We start from the raw sequence: 21,835 nt of genomic DNA, 5'->3' as shown, positions 1-21,835 counted from the left end.
GCTATAGTAGGGAACTAGAGAGATCAGGAGGAAGACAAATATCACATCTCTCTCATATGCAGATTTTAGTGTGTGCATGTGTGCGTGTTTGTGTGTGTATAAGAAACAGTAGGATTGTTTGCAGGAAAGAAACCAACAAAAGGGGCAACAAGGCAGAAAGTAAGGCATGAATATGAGCCATGTACAAATTCTGTGTGTGTATGAGTGTGTGCACATGTGCATATGCATGTGAAATGATCTAATGCACCTCTGAATAGCAACAGACATACCAACATAGAAGGGGGAAATATGGGGCCTCACCCACAGGTAAAGAACTAAGGCAACAAAGAATGCTGAAAGTGGGAGAAATAATTCTCCCTAGGATGAGTCCCCTGAATGGTTATCCAATACCACCAAGCGGTCAGCCCTGAAATCATATACATACAATTAACACTAAATGGACTCAAGAGCTTGTATGTATTTATGTATGTATGATGGTATGATGTATGTACATATGCATGCATGTATCAGAAACAAAAGGGGGGTCACAAATTTGAGAAGGTATAAGGGGAGGTGGATATATGAGGAAGAGAAGGTGGGAAATGATGTAATTATATTTTAATTTAGAAAAGAAAAAACCCTATTATTAAGACGAACTTAAAAGACATGTTTTTATAGATCTTTTGTAAGCTGTTTCACAAAATTTAGCAAGAAAATTAATCTCACAAGATCAGAGTCTGGGAGAGAAGCCAGGTTGGGATAGGAAATGTATTAACAAATAAAATAAAATTCCTAGCAAGACTGAGATGTGTAACTAAACTTGAAGAAACAGAAACCTAAAAGGAGTAAACTAACAAAACTGCAATTTTCAAATTTCACATTTTTTGTCACATGATTTATGCAATCAGATGTAAATAAAACAGTCCAAAACTGGGCATCGTCTGTTTAACAACAGTACATGATATGTGATACAAAATTAATTCAGAGAAAGCCATAGGCTGGGTATCTTATGGCTCTGCTTAGGAACTCTTCAATGGTGGAGATCTAGTCAATTTTCAGATCCAAGAGAGTAAGGAATGAAAAACAATAAGAAATACGGGGAGACTGGGGCAGAGTTAGCGCATTTTTGGCTGAGGGATATTCTGAAACATTTCTTTTCAAATCTGATACTTACAAATCAATCCCTTGTTCTATTATTTCTTTTTGCTGCTTTAGGACCTCGAATTGTTCTGGATTATCAGTGCCAGACATCTGTGTGCTGTAGCTGCCAATCCCTGAAGATGATGTGGATTCTAAGGAGTTTAAACTTCCATATCTGTTTATAGTCTCGGGGTGTTTGATTTCACTTATCTCTTGCTCTGAGGGTTTTTCCTGACCTGTAAGAAAACATGTCAATATAGAAGAGATGACATACATATTATTTTATTATTACTATATATATTATTATATTGCTAGGATAACTAAACTAGAAATTTTAAGTATAAGTTGAAAGTAATTTTAATGCTTACAAAGACATTTTATTATGTTATATAAATAAATACAACACAAGACTACTTTAATGGCATCTTTACATATCTTTCAATATATCACTGACTTAAAATAATGTAGAATTCAACTCAGAATATTATCTTACCAAGGGTGGTTTGAGAGTTGGGATTCACGTACTGATCCTTACTCCATTCAACCATACACTTAAGAATTGAAACTAAACATTCTAACCCCTTTTTCCGCAGGCTCAATTCCTATAATTCAGAAATAGAATAAAGATCGCTCAAGAAAATGCACACCTCATTCTTGGAAAATTTTAAATAAAAAATAATTTAAAAAAAGCTCTTACCTGAACATTACTCATCCCAAGTTCTTGACTGCCCCTTCCTTGGGCAATTTTTGACAGGTCATTTACTAGTCTTTCAAATATATTTGCTGCATTCAAGTCACAGTCATAATTTACATAAATATCCACCACACTCTGAGCATCTGTGATAAGAGAATAATCTTAGAATATGAGCACATTTCATTGCAGGAAATAATAAAGATTAATTGCAACTACCTGCACAGATCCTTGTCAGTGTCTGAATCACCATCCACTTATGATCAAATGAGCTTGTAGAAGTTTCCAAAATGTACAGGAAAATTTCTTTAAAGAATACCTGTGAAAGAATGAAACATCTCTTAAAAGTACTATTTAACATAGAATGGTTCACCCTTCAAAAATCCAAAGATCTCGAGCAGAGAGGAGGACCTAGGCTCCTGTGGCATTGAACTTTTAGTTCTGTCTCTGACACCAGCTTTCTTGGTCATCGCAGAGCAATGAAATGTACAAAGATATGCAATGGAGTTCTGGGTGATAATTTCTACAATAACTGTAAATTAACATAACTGTTTCTTATTCATCAGTCGTCCTTTTGGACACTCTAGTACAGAACAGTCCTAAACGCTCCTAGATTGCAATGTTAAATACTACTCTAAAAGAGATCTAACTTTTATATATGCTTTTATATTTTTCTAATTAGTCATAAAAATAAAAATCCTTACTCAAAACATCCTATTACTATTCCTTATGCTGAATATGATCAAGCACAATTGATCTGATGAAGAAAATTTCCATTTGAAAGCTAATTCTATCATTTCAATACTATACTTTCAATCATTTTGGAAAAATGACTATGACCTAAAGCCAGCTAAAATCAAAACATACGAGCATGTGTACTATGTTCTGTGAATTCAGAAACTAACATTTATAATAAAAGTCACAACTTTCCATCTCCCAAGAGTTAGCCAGCCCCACAATATGTTCTTCTTTCAAAGACCTCAAAACGATTATTGCTATTTTCTGTGGACATTAACCACAAAGACAGGAACCAGAACGCTCTCAATAAGTACTGTCTACACAACATATGTCTTACATGCAGGCATTCAATAAATATCTATGGCCATGACCACAGTTCCCAAACACTGTATCACGTCTTCCCAGAATGCACAGGGATACAAATGTAGCAAAGACAACTGCTGTTTGATCTAAAAATAGAATATTGTTCAGTTTCAATTATACTATATGATATATTCCTTCCAATGATGTTCTCGCCTTTGCAAACTTAAGTTTTGATAAGTTAGCATATGAAAGCAAGTGCTACAAGAAAATCAGTGACACATAGGGATATAGGTGTATTTTCCAATGACTTAAAGGTCTAAGGACCCAAGAGAAATATGCACCTCAGCAGGGTTACAGTAAGAAATGAATGAAAGACAAATATCTTTCCTTCGGCATCTAAGTATTATTTCTTCAATGTACATAAGATTAAACTAAACATATACAAACTGTCTGCTTACAACTGCTTAATGGACAGTTCTCCTTTCAGGGTGTGCCTAGAAAGATGCTGGTGCCTAGAAAGATGTGAATCAAGAAAGTCTGAAATACTGATTTATACAATAATCCAGATTTGTAGAGGTGTGAAAAACTATACCACTATCTATAGTTTGAAAAATTGGGCTAATAGGCAATTCTATTTCTGTAAGATCCTATGCCTAAAAGAGGGCTTTTTAGAAAATCAGAACTTTAATTTCAGCATACTATTTATTCTTCATATAGGAGGAGATGCTCTTTGAAAGTTACATATTAAACTACATAATGCCTCACTCGGAGGGGGGAATCACATTACAGAAACTTTGAACAGTCTGATAAATTGAATCTTCATATAACAATGATTCTAATTAGTTTGCAAAGTTGAGTTTTCATATATTCGGTATTTTCCAAGTGGAACACAACTTATCTTAAATTTAACTATGCTTAATATTTTCAAAATATATATATTCTTACATCAATTATCTTCACTATCTCCTTTTAAGAGATAATGCAATTTTAAAAAACAATATTAAAAAATATTTTAAACAAGCTGGGCACAGTGGCACATGCCTTTAATCTCAGCACTCAAGTGGTGAGACCGGCAGATCTCTGCATCTGAAGCTAGCCTGGTCTGCATAAAGATTTCCAGGCTGGCCAAAGCTACACAGTGAGAACTTGTCTCAAAACAGAATAAAGACATAAAATAAAAACAAATACATAAATAAATTAGTGTTGAGGTTTTGTCTCTTCCTATTTATTCTAGCTAAGAACAGCCCAGATGAAACATAGCAAGTAATGACCTTGAGTTACCAACAGGAAAGTAGGTCCTAACAGCATAGAGGGGAGGCCCCTGCCCAGCTCTTGTGCTGCTTAAGGCACATTGTGTGTGTGTTTCACCCAGGAACTCAACAACCAAAGGCTGGGTAGAGGCCCCAGTCCAGGATTTTAATAATTTCTACTACAAACTAGGATACAGCAAAAATTTTATAACCAAAGGGTACCATTTATGAGGCAACAAATTTCTAAAGAATATTTCCTTTTAAATTCAGTTTTGTAAGAAAATTGCAACTGAAACTTAATTTATAATCTTAAATCTGTAAGAATTTATATATCACATGGCTCATTAAAAGAGTCCTTTGAGCTCTCAGCATTTAAAATTTCCCCACATTATTTAATCTTAAGTATCTCATCATCAAATGGAAGGTTTCTGGTTATTAAAGGAGTAAAAATCCCAAATTTTGATTGAAACTGTTTTATTGGTAGTTTCTGAACATAATGGGGGAAAACTATAAAAACTTTACAACTAACTAAATGCCTGGAGTTGTTTCACAGATATATGACAAATACAGACAATTTATGCCAATTTTAAACTTATAACTTAAAATTTAAAGTACTTACTGTTTCATTCTCATAATATTGAAATAAAATTTGAAAATAAAAATAGAAAAGTAACTTATAAAGATAATGCCATTATTTTAACCACGTCAAGGATAGGGGAAGGAATGTTCACTGAGCTAATTACTTATCTTCTGTTAGTCTGAAATTAACAAAAAATAAGATGTGCAGAAGCTGGGGAGCTGACCTAGTGGGTAAAGTCCACACGCAGCTCTCCGGCGCCAGGGAAAGTTAGACTTGGTGACTTCGGTTCTAGAGCTCACTGGCCAGGTCATCAGCTGAGCAACTGAGCTCCAGGTTCATGAGAGACCTTGTCTCAAAGACACAAGACGGAGAGCAGCTGAGGCAGACAACACATCAACCTCTGGTCTCCACGTGCACACATTTGGGGGGGGGGGTTTAGATTTATTGTATTGTATTTATATGAGTACACTGTCGCTGTCTTCAGACACACCAGAAGAGGGCATCAGATCCCACTACAGATGGTTGTGAGCCACCATGTGGTTGCTGGGAGTTGAACTCAGGACCTCTGGAAGAGCAGACAGTGCTCTCTTTCCAGCTCCAAAATTTTTTAAAAGACTGTATATCCTATCAAACATAATATGAAGGTGAATCCTGACCAACACACAAATAGAAATTTCTAAAATTTATGTTGCAATTAAAGCAATATTTTAAGGAGTTGGGAAAAGGATCTACCAAATTATAAAAACACAAATGTTCCTTTTCAACATTGAAGTTTCCCAAGAAGAAGCAAAAGCTCTCAGTAAGGAACGGGCACGACAGTGCTTTATGCACGCAGACAGCAGAGCAGAGACTGATTTAGCTTTAGGTCTCTAAGGACGTTTGAGAACCCAGAGTGTTGCTCTACTTTCAACATCCAGGGAGAGGGCCTTAGAAGACAGACACAAATAGATGTTTTGCAGAAAAATGTGCAAAGCAAAATTAACTTTTTCACATGTTACCCAATAACTTAAAAATACATCTTTCAACCACTTCTCCAAAGTGCTTTAAAGTTCTGGAGGCTTAGTATGGCACTGCACAGTTCTTTTAAGAGAGCTAAATTCAGGCAGGGAAGGTGGCTCAGTGGACAAAGGTCCTGCATGTCAAAGTGTGGAATGGGAGGCAAACCCCAATCCCACAGATAGAGCTGGGCCTGGCTATACATGTGTACTCCCAGCACTTTGGGGTGGAGATGCATGGATCCTAGAAGCAGGCTCAACAGCCTCCTTGACTGAAAATAAAAGGTTTCTGGTCCAATAAGACACTCTGACTCAAGGAAATAAGCAGAATGTGACAGATGAAAATACATGATGTCCTGCTATGGCCTCCACATGGTATGAGCACCCAACACTTGTGTACATGCAAAACACACACACACACACACACACACACACACACACACACACACACACACACACACATGCACGCACGCACACACGCATGCACATCACATGCAGAGACAGAGTGCACGCCAAATTATTAATATAGCATATATAAAGCTATTATGAAAATCTGATTTTTTTTCAGCTAGTACAAATTTGCTGAATGCAATGGCTGTTCACTCCTTTTGCATTCTTATTGCTTAGCCAACAGCTAGAACTTCACAGACACATGTCAGTTAAATGAATGAACAAAATGAAGCACATGAAAACACATACCTATTATTTCACATTATGGGAAGCTTTCACGTGTTGCTAATGTAACATGAAACAAAGGAAATAGTAACAACATACCTCAATTTGCATCTTCAGATGTGTCTTGAAGTTTGACAACAAAGTTAGAAATATGGAAAGAGAAAGCTCAAAAACCTCTGGAACAGATGAGACTCCGTTTTTTGAGAGTGCAACACACAGATACTGCTTGATAGCATTAATAAACATCTCATTTGTCCTGAAAACAGGTCCTGCATTCTGCAGAATGGACAGAAGCAACTGCAATGAAAGAATCTTGGACCGTAACTCATGAGACCTGAGAGGTGAAACACAAAGCACAGTATGTGGACAAAGTCATGATTGTGATAGTAACGGACTGACCCACAGCCACTTCTGTACACACGTCTATAAGAATTCATAAACTTAGCTCAGACTGCTTCCAAGTGCTTCTCTACCACATCATTTCACGATTTCGTTAAAATTTTCTTGTTTTTTTTTTGAGATTATAATTATCTAATTTTTCATGTCCCTTTATTCACTCCAAACCTTTCCATACACTCCTCCTTGCTCATTCACAGTCTCAAACACCAATCTCTGACACTATTAATGATTCCCTGTTATGCTTGCACACAGGAGCCTAGCATGGCTGTCCTCTGAGAGGCTAAACCCAGCAGCTGACTCAGGTGGATGCAGAGACTCACAGCTAACATTGGATGGAGCTTGGGAACTCCATTCTTATGGAAGAGTTTGGGGACGGATTGAGGGCACCAAAAGAGAGAGAACTCAAAGGAAGACTAACAGAGTCAACTAACCTCAAGAGTCTGACCCACCCACCAAAGAGCATACACTGGCTGGTCCTAAGCCCTCTCCTGCACAGATGAGCAGATGTGCAGTGGGGGCTGTGTCTAAAGCTGTAGCCTGTCTGTGGAATATGTCCCCTATAGCCAGGCTGCCTTGTCTGGCCTCAGTGGAAAAGGATGCACCTAGCTCTGCAGAGACTTGATGTGCCAGGGGGAGAATACCCGGGGGAGGGGATCTCCACCCTCTCAGAGGAAAATTGGAGCACGGAGGGAAGGATTGTGGGAAGAGGGTCCCCAGGAGGGGTGGCAGTGGTCGAGATATAAAGTGAATAAAAAACATGTCACGGCCTCTGTTTTTTTTATTAAGTGTTGTTATACACACATATGGCTATCTAAGTGCTTCTTACAATGGTAAAAATTACAAGTATTTTAAACATTAAGCCCACTATTCCCCTAAAAAGATAAAAATAATTTACAGATTTATGCCTTATTCCTTTCTTTCAAAACTATACTTCTTGTGGACCACATGAACGGAGTGAAGATATCTGCTATGCTTAGTATGTAATACTTCTAATATAATGAGTTTCTAGTTATGTTAGTCATATTCAGAATTCCTAAACACCAATAAAAATGTTTATGTTCCACTAGATTATAATGTTATCTCAAGCAGACCACCCCAATAAATATTTGAAATTCTTGTTTCTCTTCTGAAATAAAGAGACCTTTAGAACTTTATAAAATCTTAATATGGAAACAATTATTCTAAAGACTTCTATAATGAAAATTTGAAAACATTTATCATTTTTTTCTAATCACGGTTGTGTCATGCTTCAGTTTATTACCTAACATTGTAATTATTTTTACACACACATATTTTTTTTCTCCCACTGAAAACTATCCCTTAGATTCAAGAGAGCAAAGATATTCTCTGGAAGCAGTATTATTTCAGAAGCAGAGTATTAAATGCTGCAGGAATTACTATTTAAAATTTATTCTAAATACTGCATTCAGTCACATTTGAATAGTATATGATCTTTATTGCTCTTGATTTCTACCTTAAAATGTTTATAGTTGTGTCAAGTAGTTCACAGACAGCCAATCTCACAAGAACACTTAATGTTATATCAATAGTTTATCACAAAAATTACTACCTTCTTTAAAATAAAGCTAGAGAAACAGTACCAGAATTTTTTATTAAAGTCATGTTTGCAAAATAGCTTACTCTGAATGTGCTACAAAAGTATTCGTACTCAAAGATGCTGTTTTAAATTACAATGAGAGGTAAGACTGAAGTAGCCACTAGGGAGCCCTCATGTTGTGTACTCTAAGGCCTACGTACAGCTACTGCTTCCAAGTCACCTCACATCGTTCTTTTTGCTCAATTCCTGTAGTAATTAGAGCCTGCAGGCTGCCATTTTTTAATATATAAGTCTTGTTATAAATATACTTTATAACTTCCTGTCCTTAGCATTGAATAAAATGTCTTTTAGACAGTATTTGCTCAAAAGATCCACTTGTTCTTGTTTCCAAGTATTAAGTACCTGTTATGTGCTGTACATTAAAAAAAGGAATAAGGGTCAAATGTGTGTCTCACTTGATAAATTAAACATTTTCTAAAGCATGTCTCTCACTGTACAGTCCAGGATGGCTAATCCTCCTGCCTCAGCCTCCAAGAGATGGGATTAGATATACAATAGAATAGCACAATGCTTGACTAAATTATATTTCTAATGAGCAACCAAGATGGAAACTTCATGTCTGCAACCTTTTATGAGGTAGTTTCAAATTACAGGAGAAGCTGCTGGAAACTCTCCAAAGGTCAATGCTTAGCACAGCAAGAAAATAAATAGAAGTAAAGACAAAACTGGGCAGCTACAAATGTTCCAGATTTTATCAAATCCCAGTTTTTACATTTGACTTGAGAAAACTAAACATGTGGAAGTAAATCACAGCACAAATGATCTTCTGCAATGACCCCAATTCCTTTCTGTAAGTATGTGCACACCTGGAGACCGAAGGACTGCTAGGAATCCACTTCTCTGGCACCATTTTTAGGTACCGTCTCTCACTGGACTCAAACTTGCTAGGCTGGCTGGCCAGTGAGCCCTAGGGATGTGTCTGGTCCTGCAACCCCAGAACTGAGCTGATAAGTGCATGCTGCCATGTCTGACTTTAAAAAAGAAAGGGTCGAACTCAGGTCCGCATGCTTCATCCCAACTTAGCTCTCTCCATAGACCTAATACTTCAGCTTTTTAAAAAGAGATTTATTTATTTTTATTTGTATGTTTATATCAGTGTAGTTTTATGTGCATCACATGCATGCAAGTGCCCTCCGAAGCCAGAAGAGAGCAAGCATTATATACCCTTGACCTAGAGTTACATTTGGCTGTGAGCTGTCTGTCATGGGTCCTGGGAACCTAACCTGACTCTTCTGTAACTACTAACTCCAAACTGTTAAAGCTGTCTCATAGTAGTCTTCATCAATTCAGAATGAAATGTCAAAACTGTCAAATTTTTAATAAGAAAGTTCTTTTTCATACTAAGGAACTACAGTAAAACGTTCTTATTGGTATGTAACTAATAACCTTAATTCTACTTCCATCAAGTTCCTATTTTCAAAATACTGAAGCAATAACTTACTTTTCTAACTTGATATTTGGGTCTAAAACATTTTAAAACTGTAATTTAAGACTAGACATGCTTCTTTCTAAAGCAGAACAATGTGACAAAATAAAACTAAAGAAAATATCTATTTTGCAGAAACACAATTTTCAAAGCCGCGTGTGTGTGTGGTTCTTACCCTCTGCCTTATTTGTAGTAGGATCTCTTTACCACTTGCTGCTGTGTGTATATTAGGCAAACTTCTGAGGATTTAAAAGGGCTCTAGGATCCGAACTCAGGTTCCAGTTTTTGTAGTAACCATCTCTAGACTTTAGTTGCATTTAAAGACTCTAAAGATTTTTTATTTATTTAAGTAGGAGTGTTTACATTTCCCCTATTTTGATATCATTTTCATTCAAATTGGAAAAAAAATTCTCCAAGCATCCTCCATCCTCTGCTAGGAAGTCTAAAACTGTCATTGTAATATACCCTACTACAGCAATAAAGAACAGGTCATTCCTTTAACTCTAAGCCTTAAATGCAGGCAGAAATCAACTGCACTGGAATGATACTGACACCCATAGAGTACGGCACTTTCCTCATGTGGACTCTGCTTTCCACTGCTGAGGTAAGAACTAAGCAAAGCCACTTGGAGAGGAAAGGGTGCATTTTGTTTACATTTAAATGCCGAAGTCCATCATAGAGGAAGTCCAGAGCAGGGACTGAAGCAGAGGCCATGGAGGACTGCTATTACTGACTTCTTCCTCATGGCCTGCTCAGTCTGCTTTCTTATAGAACCCAGGGTCCAGAATTGGCACCACTCATAGAACTGCCTCTTCTCACACCTGTCATCAATCAAGAAAATGTCCTGCAGTCTTGCCCTGAGCCCATTCTAATAGAGACAATTCCTCAACTGAGACTCCTGCTTCTGAAATGGTTCCAGCTTATGTCAAATTGGAAAAAAATATATTTGATGGCAATTAGTTAACTTATATCAAAGTTCTTAATACAAGTGGAGACAGAAATCATCTTACGGCAATCAGATGGTAAGAGTTCCAAAGTCATTCAGGAACTATACAGAGTGGCTTATTCACTCAATCACATCTGCTGACATCTACTGTGTAATCACAACCCTGTATTGCTGCCCATCCTTTTTCAAACAGTGTAAGGTAGAATTCTCAAAGTTTAGGAACATTATTTTTGGTATTTTTTAAGACAAAAATTCTAAAATGCCACACGACAGGAAGAACAAATAAAAATCCAAACACTATATTTGCAGTACATTTTAAGCTTAAAAACCTCTTAAACAAAATGGCTAATGACTTACTTTGGATCTGGTGGTCCATCTGACAGTGGTTTCATTGACAGCTTACACAATGACCTGAACACTAGAAAGGCATCCTTTTGTAAAATGTGGGAAAACTTAGCACCAGGTGAAGGTCCTGAAGAATTTCCAGATTCCTAAACAAGTTAATATACCATGAAAATAAAAACATATCCCATCATACATCATTTAGCCTTGGAGCACAGTTTTCAATTAACTCTGAACAAGAAAGAAGCAGCTGCTGTGGCATCTGACACAGTGATCTTCACTATGCTATTCTCACACCCAACGCTGACCTAACACTTTAAATACAGTCTTTAAAATCTCCCTTAGTTGACATCAAGTATACTCCTAAAATTTATCCAACGCACACAAAAGCATGACTAAAAGTATGACTAAAAGTAATCAAGCGGTGGGCAGTGGGGTGACCAAGGGAATCTCTAGAGTCCTCCATCTGCCAACAGAAAGACCAGGACACATAAAACAAGAAGCAGGGAGCCAGGCCTGCACTCCTGCTCACACGACTTCCTGGAGCTCTTCTCAGAGGCTCCATGAAAATGCCCTACATCCCCATGTTCCCTAAGATACTATAAAAAAGAACGCTCCTCTTAAATGTACCTTCAGTGGGGAGTGAGGGGTTGTGAACACAGATGAAATGGACTCACGGTTGGAACGTAGCCCTTAATATATCTTAAGAGAACAAACTGCTCTCTAAGTTATAGTAAAAAAGAAAGAAATCTACTCAAAACCCTATTTCCACAAGCCCAAATTGGACAAAAGCATCGATTGGGAAGATCTGCTCAAGGTCCTGGCAGACCTCCATGTCCTCCTCTCCACCTCACCCCATATATACCTGAGTATCATTGGAGGAGACAGACAATCTGTCGTCAGGTAACGATGGTGTGTATGCGGCAGAGATGGGTGTTCCCGGGATCCCATTGGCTTGCACGTTCTCACTGTCACTGCCATCCTCTACAGCTCCAGCGTTGCCATCTGCACTTGCACTTACAGCTGTTCCTTCCCCCATGTCTGAAACGGTAAGAAAAGATGCTCACCTCTAACTGACTAAACCAGTGTACTTCAAAACAAACAAACAAAATCAGAGTATCTAAAACGAAAGTGACCAAAAAGCAAAGTAAAATATATATTGGCACACTTTTTAAATGTACTGTATTTACTACAGTGCAAATATCCACTTAGCACACTTCCCAATACGGTCTCTAAGTTGCACTGGCAATAACCCGCTTAGCGGACAGAAGGTTGTTCTAGAAGTACTTAAGCAGAGGCCTCCTTTTAATATACACTAACTCACTAGACTGGGCTCTGACGAGTGTTACAACACGGAGACGTTTTGCTGAACTTCAGTTGCTATCCACCTCTTCTCAAACAAATACTCAATTCTTTTTGATAAAGGCCAGAGGACTTGTCACTAAAATCAAATACAGATAATATATGAAGTGTGTACTGAGACTGGGTCCTGGATTTAAAAAAAAAAAAAGAACACCAGAGGCACATATTTGGGACAAGTGGGAAAATTCTTAACTATATTAGATATTTTTGAAAAGATGGCAATTTTCCTAGGTGTGAAAATAAAATTGAAGTTAAGTAAGATTAATGTCCTTATTTACAGAAAATATATTTTATATCTGGGCATTATACAGGGGAGCAATGTCATAATGTACACAACCAATTTTCTAATGGTTCAAAAGACCTATGTACGCATGCTATGCGCAAACACATAAAGGGAGCGAAAGTGTTAATGAATAAAGGTCCTCATAACACTGCTCTTTGAAGTTTTCTCTATGTTTGAGACTTTCCTAAGTAAAGTGTTGCAGCATGAGAACTTCTACTTCCTAATCTGTAGCTGTATTAGGTACTGGCAAAGATTGTTTGGTAAGACATCAGACCGTACATATCTGGGGTTTTATAAGTCAGTGTGTACTGTACCTATGCATGGCTGTGCTACAATGATACTTTATAAAAATGGGGAGGGGGCTGCAGATGTATCCCAACACTACAACACTGGCCTAGGATGCTCCAGAACCTAACTCCACCCCCAACACTCTCCAAACAAGCAAGAACTGGCGCATGAGCTTATAATGCGCCAACCCAATTTACAATGCACTGTTTTTAAGAGGATATATGGAAATAGAACATTCTTATTTTCTCTGTAACTATAAGGTTTTAAATGTTTTAAGGTTTTAATTAATATTCCTAATACTGTAGACTCTTTAGTCTCTACACTTTCTCACTGGATGACCTTGGGACTTCCACTACCAATTTTAATAGGCTGACACCTGCCACGACTCACAGGCTCTCCCAAGGGCCGTGTGTCCAGGGTTTAATACCCAGCTGGCAATGTCAGTTTGGAAGCCTGGGTTGGAAGTAGGTCACTGGGGATATGTCTGTGAAGGCTGTCATTTCCCACTTACCCCAAATACGTGCCTTCTGTCCTTTATAAGGTGGGCTGCTCTTCCCACCACATACTCCTAGCAGACATTCCATCTCACCACAGCCCAGAAGCAATAGAGCCAAAACCACACCCTGGAACTGGGAGCCAAAATAATGATTTCTCCCAGATACTCATCATGTGACAAAAGGACTAGGAACGTGAACACTAAGAAATGACAGTTGGTTCTGTGGTTGTACGAGCAATGCAAGTCAAAAGTTTTGGGGGAAAGTTTTTAGGAAGAACTTGGAAAAATTTGGAAAGTGTGCTAAAGAAAGCCTAGAACAGTGGTTCTCAACCATCCTAATGCTGCGACCCTTTAATAGTTTCTTATGCTGTGGTAGCCCCCAACTACAAAAGTATTTTGTTGATACATCATAACTGTAAATTTGCTCCCTTTTTTGAATTCTAATATAAACATCTCTATATGAAAACTATCTGATATGTGACCCTCCCAAAGGGGGCATGACCTACAGGTTGAGAACCAATGGTCTAGAATTTGGTAAGCAGACTGTAATGGCTAGTTTTGGTGGCACCTCAGACATCCAGGCTGCTGCTTATGGAGTAACCAGTGAAGCCTGAACTCGTGTGTTGTCAGGAGGGTATGAGGAACTGGCCTAGGAGTATCTGCATTCAGTCACGAGCACCTCTGCTACCTCTGCTGTATGTCTTTACACATGCATGCATATATAGGTCTTTACACCATTAGAAAATTGGTTGTGTACACTATGACACTGGCAAAAATAAAAGTGTCTACATTTTACCTGTGTCCTGCAACTCTGTAGCATGTGGCATTTACAGGAACAGACTAACTTAGTGGGGACAACTCCAAGGCTGCCAGCAATCAAGCTATGGCACAGTAGTTACTGCACTGTTTTAGTCAGGGTGTGTGAGAATTGGGAAGAAAAAAAAAATAAGCAAAAGGGTTTGAAAGCTTGCAGTTTGGCCAGAAAACAAGCATGAGCTAAGTCGCAGAGGGCAGTGGCTGGCTTTGGATTCTAGGGTGCATCACTGCATGCCCTGCACACCTAATGTGCAGCCATAGGATTTACTGTTTGTCCTGAGGCGATGCAGCATTTCTGATGCAGGATTCCAGTCCTCCCTATGGAATGTGAATTTATATATCTCGCTGTTTGACCTGAAGGGACTCACAGTTATGGATTTGCCTTGGTAAAGACTTTTAAACAAATGCCCTAACTGTTAGTACTTTGGGAACTCATGGAATTAGATTAACCACATTTTACAACATGAGATGTTCATGAAACTTTCAGGGTAAAAAGCAGAGTGTTATAAACGAAAGGTCCATCACAGGCTCCTGTGCTGAGGCACGGCTCCTAGCTTGTGGTACTCTATTTTTTGGAGGTGCTATTAGTCAGTGGGGACTGGTTGAAGGAAGCAGTCCCTGGGAGACGGGTCCCTCACTCCCTCTTTTTGCTTCCTACTACCTTCCTGGAGAAAAGTTGCCTTGCTCTGGCACATGCTTCCTGCCGTGAGTTTCGGCCTCACTACAGCCCAGGAGCACTAGAACGGAGTCATTGAACTCAAATCTCTTAAAATGTGAACCAAAGCATATCTTTTTCCCCTTGTGTTACTTTCTCAAGTACTCATCATAGTGACACAAGCTTACTAACAATGCACCAGTAGCACCCGCTCTCTGTTTAGGAAAAGTGCTAATTTGCACTGTGTTCATACACATGACTATACAGATACTGTCAAATGCAGTGTATCAAAAGCATGAGTGCTTTTCCCCAAGTACCTTCTATACTATCACTTAATTCTGCCAATAGTGTCACTAAATATCCAATGTACTGAATTTTATAAATGGGACGCTACCAATGAGACAAAGAGGTAATAACACCTTAGAAAAGCGTACTTTAAGTGCTGTCCTTTAGCTAATTTTTGGTATCTTAACTTTTAGGAGTGTTTCCATCCAGAGCTGATCAGTATGGCTCACTGAGTCCAAACATTTGTATAAACAATTGGCACCATGGTGAACCAACTTTTCTTTTGGGAGCCTGGAATTTTAGTGCATGTTAGGCAGAAAGTACAATTTGTCGGCAATGAAAATTTTAGACTTGATGCCTAAAATACATAATAAACATTTTGATAATATTAACTAATTTGATACTGGCAGAATTAAAAATATCTTCATTCCTGAAAGTAGATAGCTGATTTCCTCTAGCGTTCATCTCCTATCTCTCCTGTCGGTCTCTAATGGTATCACTCTGTACCTGGGGCTGTAATGAGCTTATCAGTGAGGACGACTCTGGTGTGGAGTCTTGTGAGTGTCCTCGGTGACTCAGCACACTGTGGAGCAGCCCTGGAGCTGGAGCTGGCTGTGTAGGGCACACTTACATTCTCTCCTTTAGCTACTTAAGTGGATGTGAAGACTGTCATGTCAGTGTTCCCGCTTTCTTTCACTTTCTAGTCTTACTATAGTTAGACCAGACTACTGTGCTCATCTCTTAAAGGGCTTCCTTTCTCAGATTTGGTTTCTTAAAGTGTAGATTTTCTCATCAAAATTCTCAGTTCTAAAATCTCCAATACTGATTCATTTGTCCTAGAATAAGATCCAAAATCCTAACCTTGGGACTTATAACCCTGTTAAATTGCTTCCATTATCTTTTTCTATCATATGACATCACATTTATTATAGGAAATCCCCTTTTACATCTAATCATCTCTTTATTGCTACCCAGACACTCCATGATGCCTGCTATCAAACCTGTTCACACATGTCTGCACAGCCCTTCCTGTAGTTAACGGCAACCTTACAGAGTAAGTCAAGTCCAGACACGCTAAAGAGCGGCGACTTTAAAGCAGAAAAGTGGCAAAATAAGTAAAAAATGTAAAAGTTTTACACGGAGAAAAAGTCATAGCTGAAGCTATTACACAACTGTGGAGAAAGATGTGTTACTGGTTTGCTGACAGACAGACACAGATGTTCTGAGCACAGGGCATGGGAAGGCATTAGGCCTGTACGCCTGTGGAAAGGAAAAGGGGTAGACACAGGCTGTGATGCTATCGGGTGGCCAGAAGCATCCACTAGAGATCTTAGAAAGCAGTCTGTGTGGGTTGGGGAGGGGCAGACTGCATGTGGCAGACATTTACACACATACAAACACTAATTTCACAATTTACAATTTGACTCCTTTGGTTACATATTACAGGGTTTCCATGGTCAGGTGAACTCCTGTGAAACAGAATAAACTAATTTCAAATGAAGTACACTACCTCCAACAATGATGTCCACCATCTCTTCCACAATGCTCTGCACAATATCCTGTGGCTTTTCCTCACACTCTCCATCACACAACACATCATCTTTAGATAATGCTTTGAAAGACAAAAATTTGAGACATTATTTTAACTTTCTAAGAAACCTCTACCAGACATGTATAACGAAACACTTTTTTAAAAAAAAATCAAATGGGTATAAATATTTTGGAACACTATCTTGTTAAATTTTCAGAATTTGTGACCAGGTCAATATTCAAGTATTTTTTAAATTCAAACTCACTTTTGATCAGCTATTAAACTACTATTCAACTTAATGAGATTCCATAGATTAGTCCTACAAAGAACCAAACTTCTAAATAAATTCTAACTGTTTATCATGTATTCTAAATGTTTATTATGTATTCTAAATAAAACACTTTCAATGTCTTGTGCACATTAACCTGTACTTAGTACGTATATGTGGGACAATGTCACAGGTGAGACAGGTACAAGATAGAAGGAGGCCTGTCATTGGAGGAGAAGGAAGGAGGGGCGGGAGAAAAGTTTGAAGGAAGAGGAGGACACTGGGACGGAAAGGAGGAAGAGACAGGAGGGAGAGGGAGAGAAGCCGTGGCAGGACAATATGGCAGGTGACGTTAAGATTCTTCTCTGTGTATTTACAGGTTGTTATTAATGTTCTTAAGGGATGGATGGTACTGGGCTTTGTATGTTTAGGTGAGCAATTATATCTTATCAACTGGGTCAAAGGTTATTGTGTTATGTGTTCTTTCATGTGTAGATTTTCATGTGTAATGGAGTGTGGGGCAGCTGGTCTGGGCCACCACGGAGTTGGGATGTGTGTTTCTGGCACGGAAACCTGCCTTGAGAACTAGATAGGTAGAGAGATTGCTGCCAGGCTCAGAGAGAGGCCTTCAGCAGTGGGATATGGGATGGTGCAAAGCGGGTGAGATACTTTGCTGACTGAGAATTAAGATATCCAGCAGATATCTTAGGGCACCATGGTGTCGGATCCTAGGGGGACAAAAGATAATAATACGTTTTTTATATTTTTACAACACCATATATATGTCTGTACTAAACCGTATCCAACATCAAACTAAAGGAACTAACTTTATTTGATATAAATATTAATATTGCATTTTACTACAGAAAATACCTAAAGTGACAGATATTGAGCTACTTGGGACACATCAGTGTTTCTGCTCCTTCTTTCTTCACAAAAGAATCTATATTTCCAATATAAAACTGAATTCATGCTTTTTTTTTTTTTTTTTTTTGAAAGAGAAACATGTTGCAGGACTTCTGAGCAGCCAAAGAAAACAATGTAATCTGAAAGCTTGTCCAGGTAACTACAGACAGACAGGATCACAGCTGGGGCTGTTGAAATGCTCAAAGTATCTCAAGGTGGTTCAGTCAGTACTTTAGGGCACTGCAGGAACTGGAAACACCTCCCTAGACCAATGGCTGCCAACCACAGTACTGTCCACTGCTCCCCATGCAGACTATTATAAAGCATTATGAGGTGATAATGCTGTTTTCCCAAAGTCTGTCCTCGCTATGATTGTACTGCTTTTAATCTACTGCCTCCATGTCCTACACAGTAGTTAGTATCACAAATCTGTTAAGTGTGTTCAATCAGTAAACATACCAGAGAAAAATTAGCCTTTAGACCCCTCTGTGGGAAAAGAAATCTTATGTGTAGGAACACTATACCTGTTCACCACCATCAGACCCTTTAGGTAGGCTAAACGCAGTAAACACATTAAAAGCAATAGCTACATCTATCATAACCCTGAATTCTAGCACTCAGAACATACAACACAGAATGCTCAACATCTGTCTACTGAATATAATAAACAAACAGAATCCCACCTTTGTCAGAGATCAGTCCTTTGAATCAACTTAAACATGTAGTGAAAAGTGGACCAATTTTGTCAAACATATTTTAGACAAAACACATGGATTCACTGGGCAGTAGCTTACCTAGTGTGAATAGCTGGTTTGCCTAAGGTAGCCTTTTCCAATAAAGCAAAAAGACGACTGGAAAGGTAGCCCAGTTAGTAAAATACTTGTCATGAAAACATGAGCACCTGAATCTGATACTCAGAACTCATTAAAAAAAAAAAAAAAAAAAAAAGCTCAGGTCAGCACTAGGGAAGCAGAGGCAAAAGCAGGAAGATCTCTGTGAGTTCAAGGCTGGTCTATACAACACATTCTAGAACAGCCAAGGCTCCATAGCAAAATACCACCTCAGAACAAAACTACCAGCTGGGTATTAAAGGCAAATGATACGCTCAGCCTTACCCCAGGAGACCTTTTGTACAGGAATACATAACTGTACTAGGTGCTAAGAATAAAGAGAGGCTAAATGCTGACCTGTAAAGAAGACATTTATACCATCACCTATAAACTGCAGATGAGGGAACCAAAATATGTAAGAACTTTGAAAGAAGAATGCTATCTTTCTTCTAGGCGTGATGCAGACACTCCAGTCAAGGATCAAAGCAACTGTACTTGCTTACACACAGCCTGCACAAGAATGGGCCTGTTAATGGTCAGCCAGATGGGGTCTTTCTCCCAGGTCTGACTCAACTAGTGATTATTGATAGATTTCAGAAACTGGGGAGTCACTTACCACTGTCCACTGCCATCAGGGCTCTTTGGTAAGCCCACGATACTCCAATGGAGAAACATATACTCAGTCACATTGATGGCCCAAGTTAAACACAGTGGGTCACAAAACAAAAACATGACCATGAGACAGGAGCCTGCTTGGAGAAGAGGGGTGGGGCTAGCGTAAGGGAAGTGCTGTACACACGTAAACGGGGCGTGGTGGCATATACTTATTACATCGGTTCTGGGCACAGGCAGATCCTTGGGGGTGGCTGGCTCGTCAGCCCGGCCTCACCGGGGAGTCTCCAAGCCTGTCAGAGTCCCTATTTCAAAATAAAATGGGTTGTACCCAAAGAATGATGCTGGAAGTTGGTTGACTTTTGGCCTCCACACATGGATGTACACACATCCACCTATTTATGCACCTACTGAGTTGTAGTAAACACGATTTTAAAGAATGTCGACAGCTGAGGTCTTTCTTCAAATTAAAAAGAAAAAACAAATTTTAGATGAAGTCTAACTATCCACAACAGAAAGTAACACAATTTCTACCATTTTTCTAGTCAGGCTAAGGAACAAGAAAAGGAAATAACTCAAACTCCCTGGCTGGCTCAAAGAATAAAGAGAAAAGGATTTCATTTGTTTATTTCTATAGAAAAATCTATGTAAAAATTAACTTTATGACAATATAACTTCTCTTCCATGGAAATGTTTTGTGGAAAATGTACCACAGGCTTAGGGAGTCGGCTCAGTGGATAAAGTGCTGCTGTACAAGCATGAAGAGCTAAGTTTAAATCCGTACAGCCCACAAGATGTCATCTGTCTGTAGTCTCCAACAGTGAGGCGGGAGGTGGAGACAGGAAAGGCACTCCAAGCTCCCAGGCGAGCTAGTCTGTCTTCAGCAGTGTGGAAAGGCAAAGACTGACATCTAAAGTCTGTCTTCTGACCAGACATATGCACTGTGCCACACTTGCACTCACACACATCACACATACACAGACTTTAAGAAGAAAATTATTGAGAGAGAACATCTTAACCTTGTTGACTACTGCAGCTATATTTTAAACAAACTTTTTCTATGTTACTTGATTAATCAAAATTGCTTTTAAATTTACTTTTTTTTCCTAAAATAGGTACTTGCTGTATAGTCCAGGCCAACTTCAAAGTCATAATCTTTCTGCCTCTGCCTCCCTAGGATAACAGACACAATACTTGTGATGAAAATGATGTTAAATTTTCAACCATATTCTAAAAGCCCTAACTGAGTGGACCTTTGCTATAAAGCTAATGTGGAAAAAGAAAATCAAAGCACCTATATAACCTTATAACAGGTATTTATGATTCTTTCTAGAAAGGTGTGTCTGTTCCCAATGAAGTCTACACAGCACATTAATTGTGAGATGCTGATGAAGGGGCAGTGTCAGTAAGAGATATGGTGCAGGTTTTACCACTGATAGAAAAAAATCACAGTATCAAACTATTGGTAGCCATTACATCATTTTTCTACATTTCAGCAAAAACCCATCCCATCATGTTCCTTAAATGCAAGCCCCCCACAGCCCCATCTCAAGATTACTTTCAGCTGCAGTTGCCTGATCAGCTTCTGTCTGTTCATTCTCTGCACTGGAAATATCAGATCCGTTCTCAGGCTCTATGTCATCTTGGAGACTTTTATCCACATCGTGTGTTTGGGGATCAAGATCCCCTTCCTGTTCTTGGGCTATATGATCAACAGTCTGAGGTGGCAAATATCTAAGATGAGGTGACTCGGGCTCGTGATGGCTTACTGGAGACTGTAACAAGTGATGCTGCTGCCGATGTCTTTCTCTTTCCATTTGTTTGGCTTCCTGTAACTGGAAAGAACAAAATGATTTCTGGTACTAGTAAAATAAGTAGCTTCAAATTCACCCAACTACTTATTAACCCTTTGAATAAGGTATCCTTTTTCTTTGGGCCTGGAAATTACAGTCCATCAGAACCAACATAAAACATACTAAAAGAAACAATGTTACTCCTTAAATGTCTGGAAATTGGTGCATAAGAAGAAGGAGAAAGTCCTCAGTAATATATATATTTTATTTGCCTATATTTGGTGTTCATACTTTACTATTTTTATTTATATGCATGTGTTCTCACAAGTGAATGTCACATGTGTCCCATGAAGGCCAGAAAGGGTACTGGATTATAAGCCATCTGATTTGGATACTAGGAACCAAACTGGAATAACAGCAAGTGCTCTTAGCTACTGAGCTATCTCTCCAGACCTTGTATTTGATGTGTGATTTTATGAAAATGTACTATCTAAACAAAATAAAAACAATTTTAATGCTCCAAGTAGTAACTGGATTGCTGCCAATATATATTTACCTAAAAACAAATAAAAATCAATAAGAACAAAGTACAAAAGTACATCACACACATATTTATTCTCATTCATTC

The 21,835-nt window shown here is 38.6% G+C and overlaps 1 protein-coding gene across 4 annotated transcripts in view; it reads right to left on the bottom strand.

Moving 5' to 3' along the window:
• Nucleotides 1-21,835, bottom strand: part of Arfgef1 (ARF guanine nucleotide exchange factor 1) — a 94,416-nt gene that overhangs the window by 50,098 nt on the left and 22,483 nt on the right. For all 4 annotated transcript variants that reach the window (XR_015619622.1, XR_015619623.1, XR_015619624.1 and 1 more), the window contains exons 6-14: nucleotides 20,973-21,249; nucleotides 16,778-16,879; nucleotides 11,948-12,123; nucleotides 11,098-11,231; nucleotides 6,451-6,685; nucleotides 2,030-2,129; nucleotides 1,817-1,956; nucleotides 1,613-1,721; nucleotides 1,154-1,355 (exon numbers count right to left, since the gene is read on the bottom strand). Coding sequence is in view for 1 of the 4 variants with exons in the window: in NM_001277056.1 (NP_001263985.1) it covers nucleotides 1,154-1,355; nucleotides 1,613-1,721; nucleotides 1,817-1,956; nucleotides 2,030-2,129; nucleotides 6,451-6,685; nucleotides 11,098-11,231; nucleotides 11,948-12,123; nucleotides 16,778-16,879; nucleotides 20,973-21,249 (1,475 nt within the window). In the remaining 3 variants the exon portion in view is untranslated. The remainder of the gene's footprint in view (nucleotides 1-1,153; nucleotides 1,356-1,612; nucleotides 1,722-1,816; nucleotides 1,957-2,029; nucleotides 2,130-6,450; nucleotides 6,686-11,097; nucleotides 11,232-11,947; nucleotides 12,124-16,777; nucleotides 16,880-20,972; nucleotides 21,250-21,835) is intronic.

Source organism: Rattus norvegicus, chromosome 5 (assembly GCF_021556685.1).
Source record: "Rattus norvegicus strain SHRSP/BbbUtx chromosome 5, alternate assembly SHRSP_T2T, whole genome shotgun sequence".
NCBI classification, from domain to species: Eukaryota; Metazoa; Chordata; class Mammalia; order Rodentia; family Muridae; genus Rattus; species Rattus norvegicus.
This window is presented reverse-complemented; position numbering and strand designations above follow the sequence as displayed.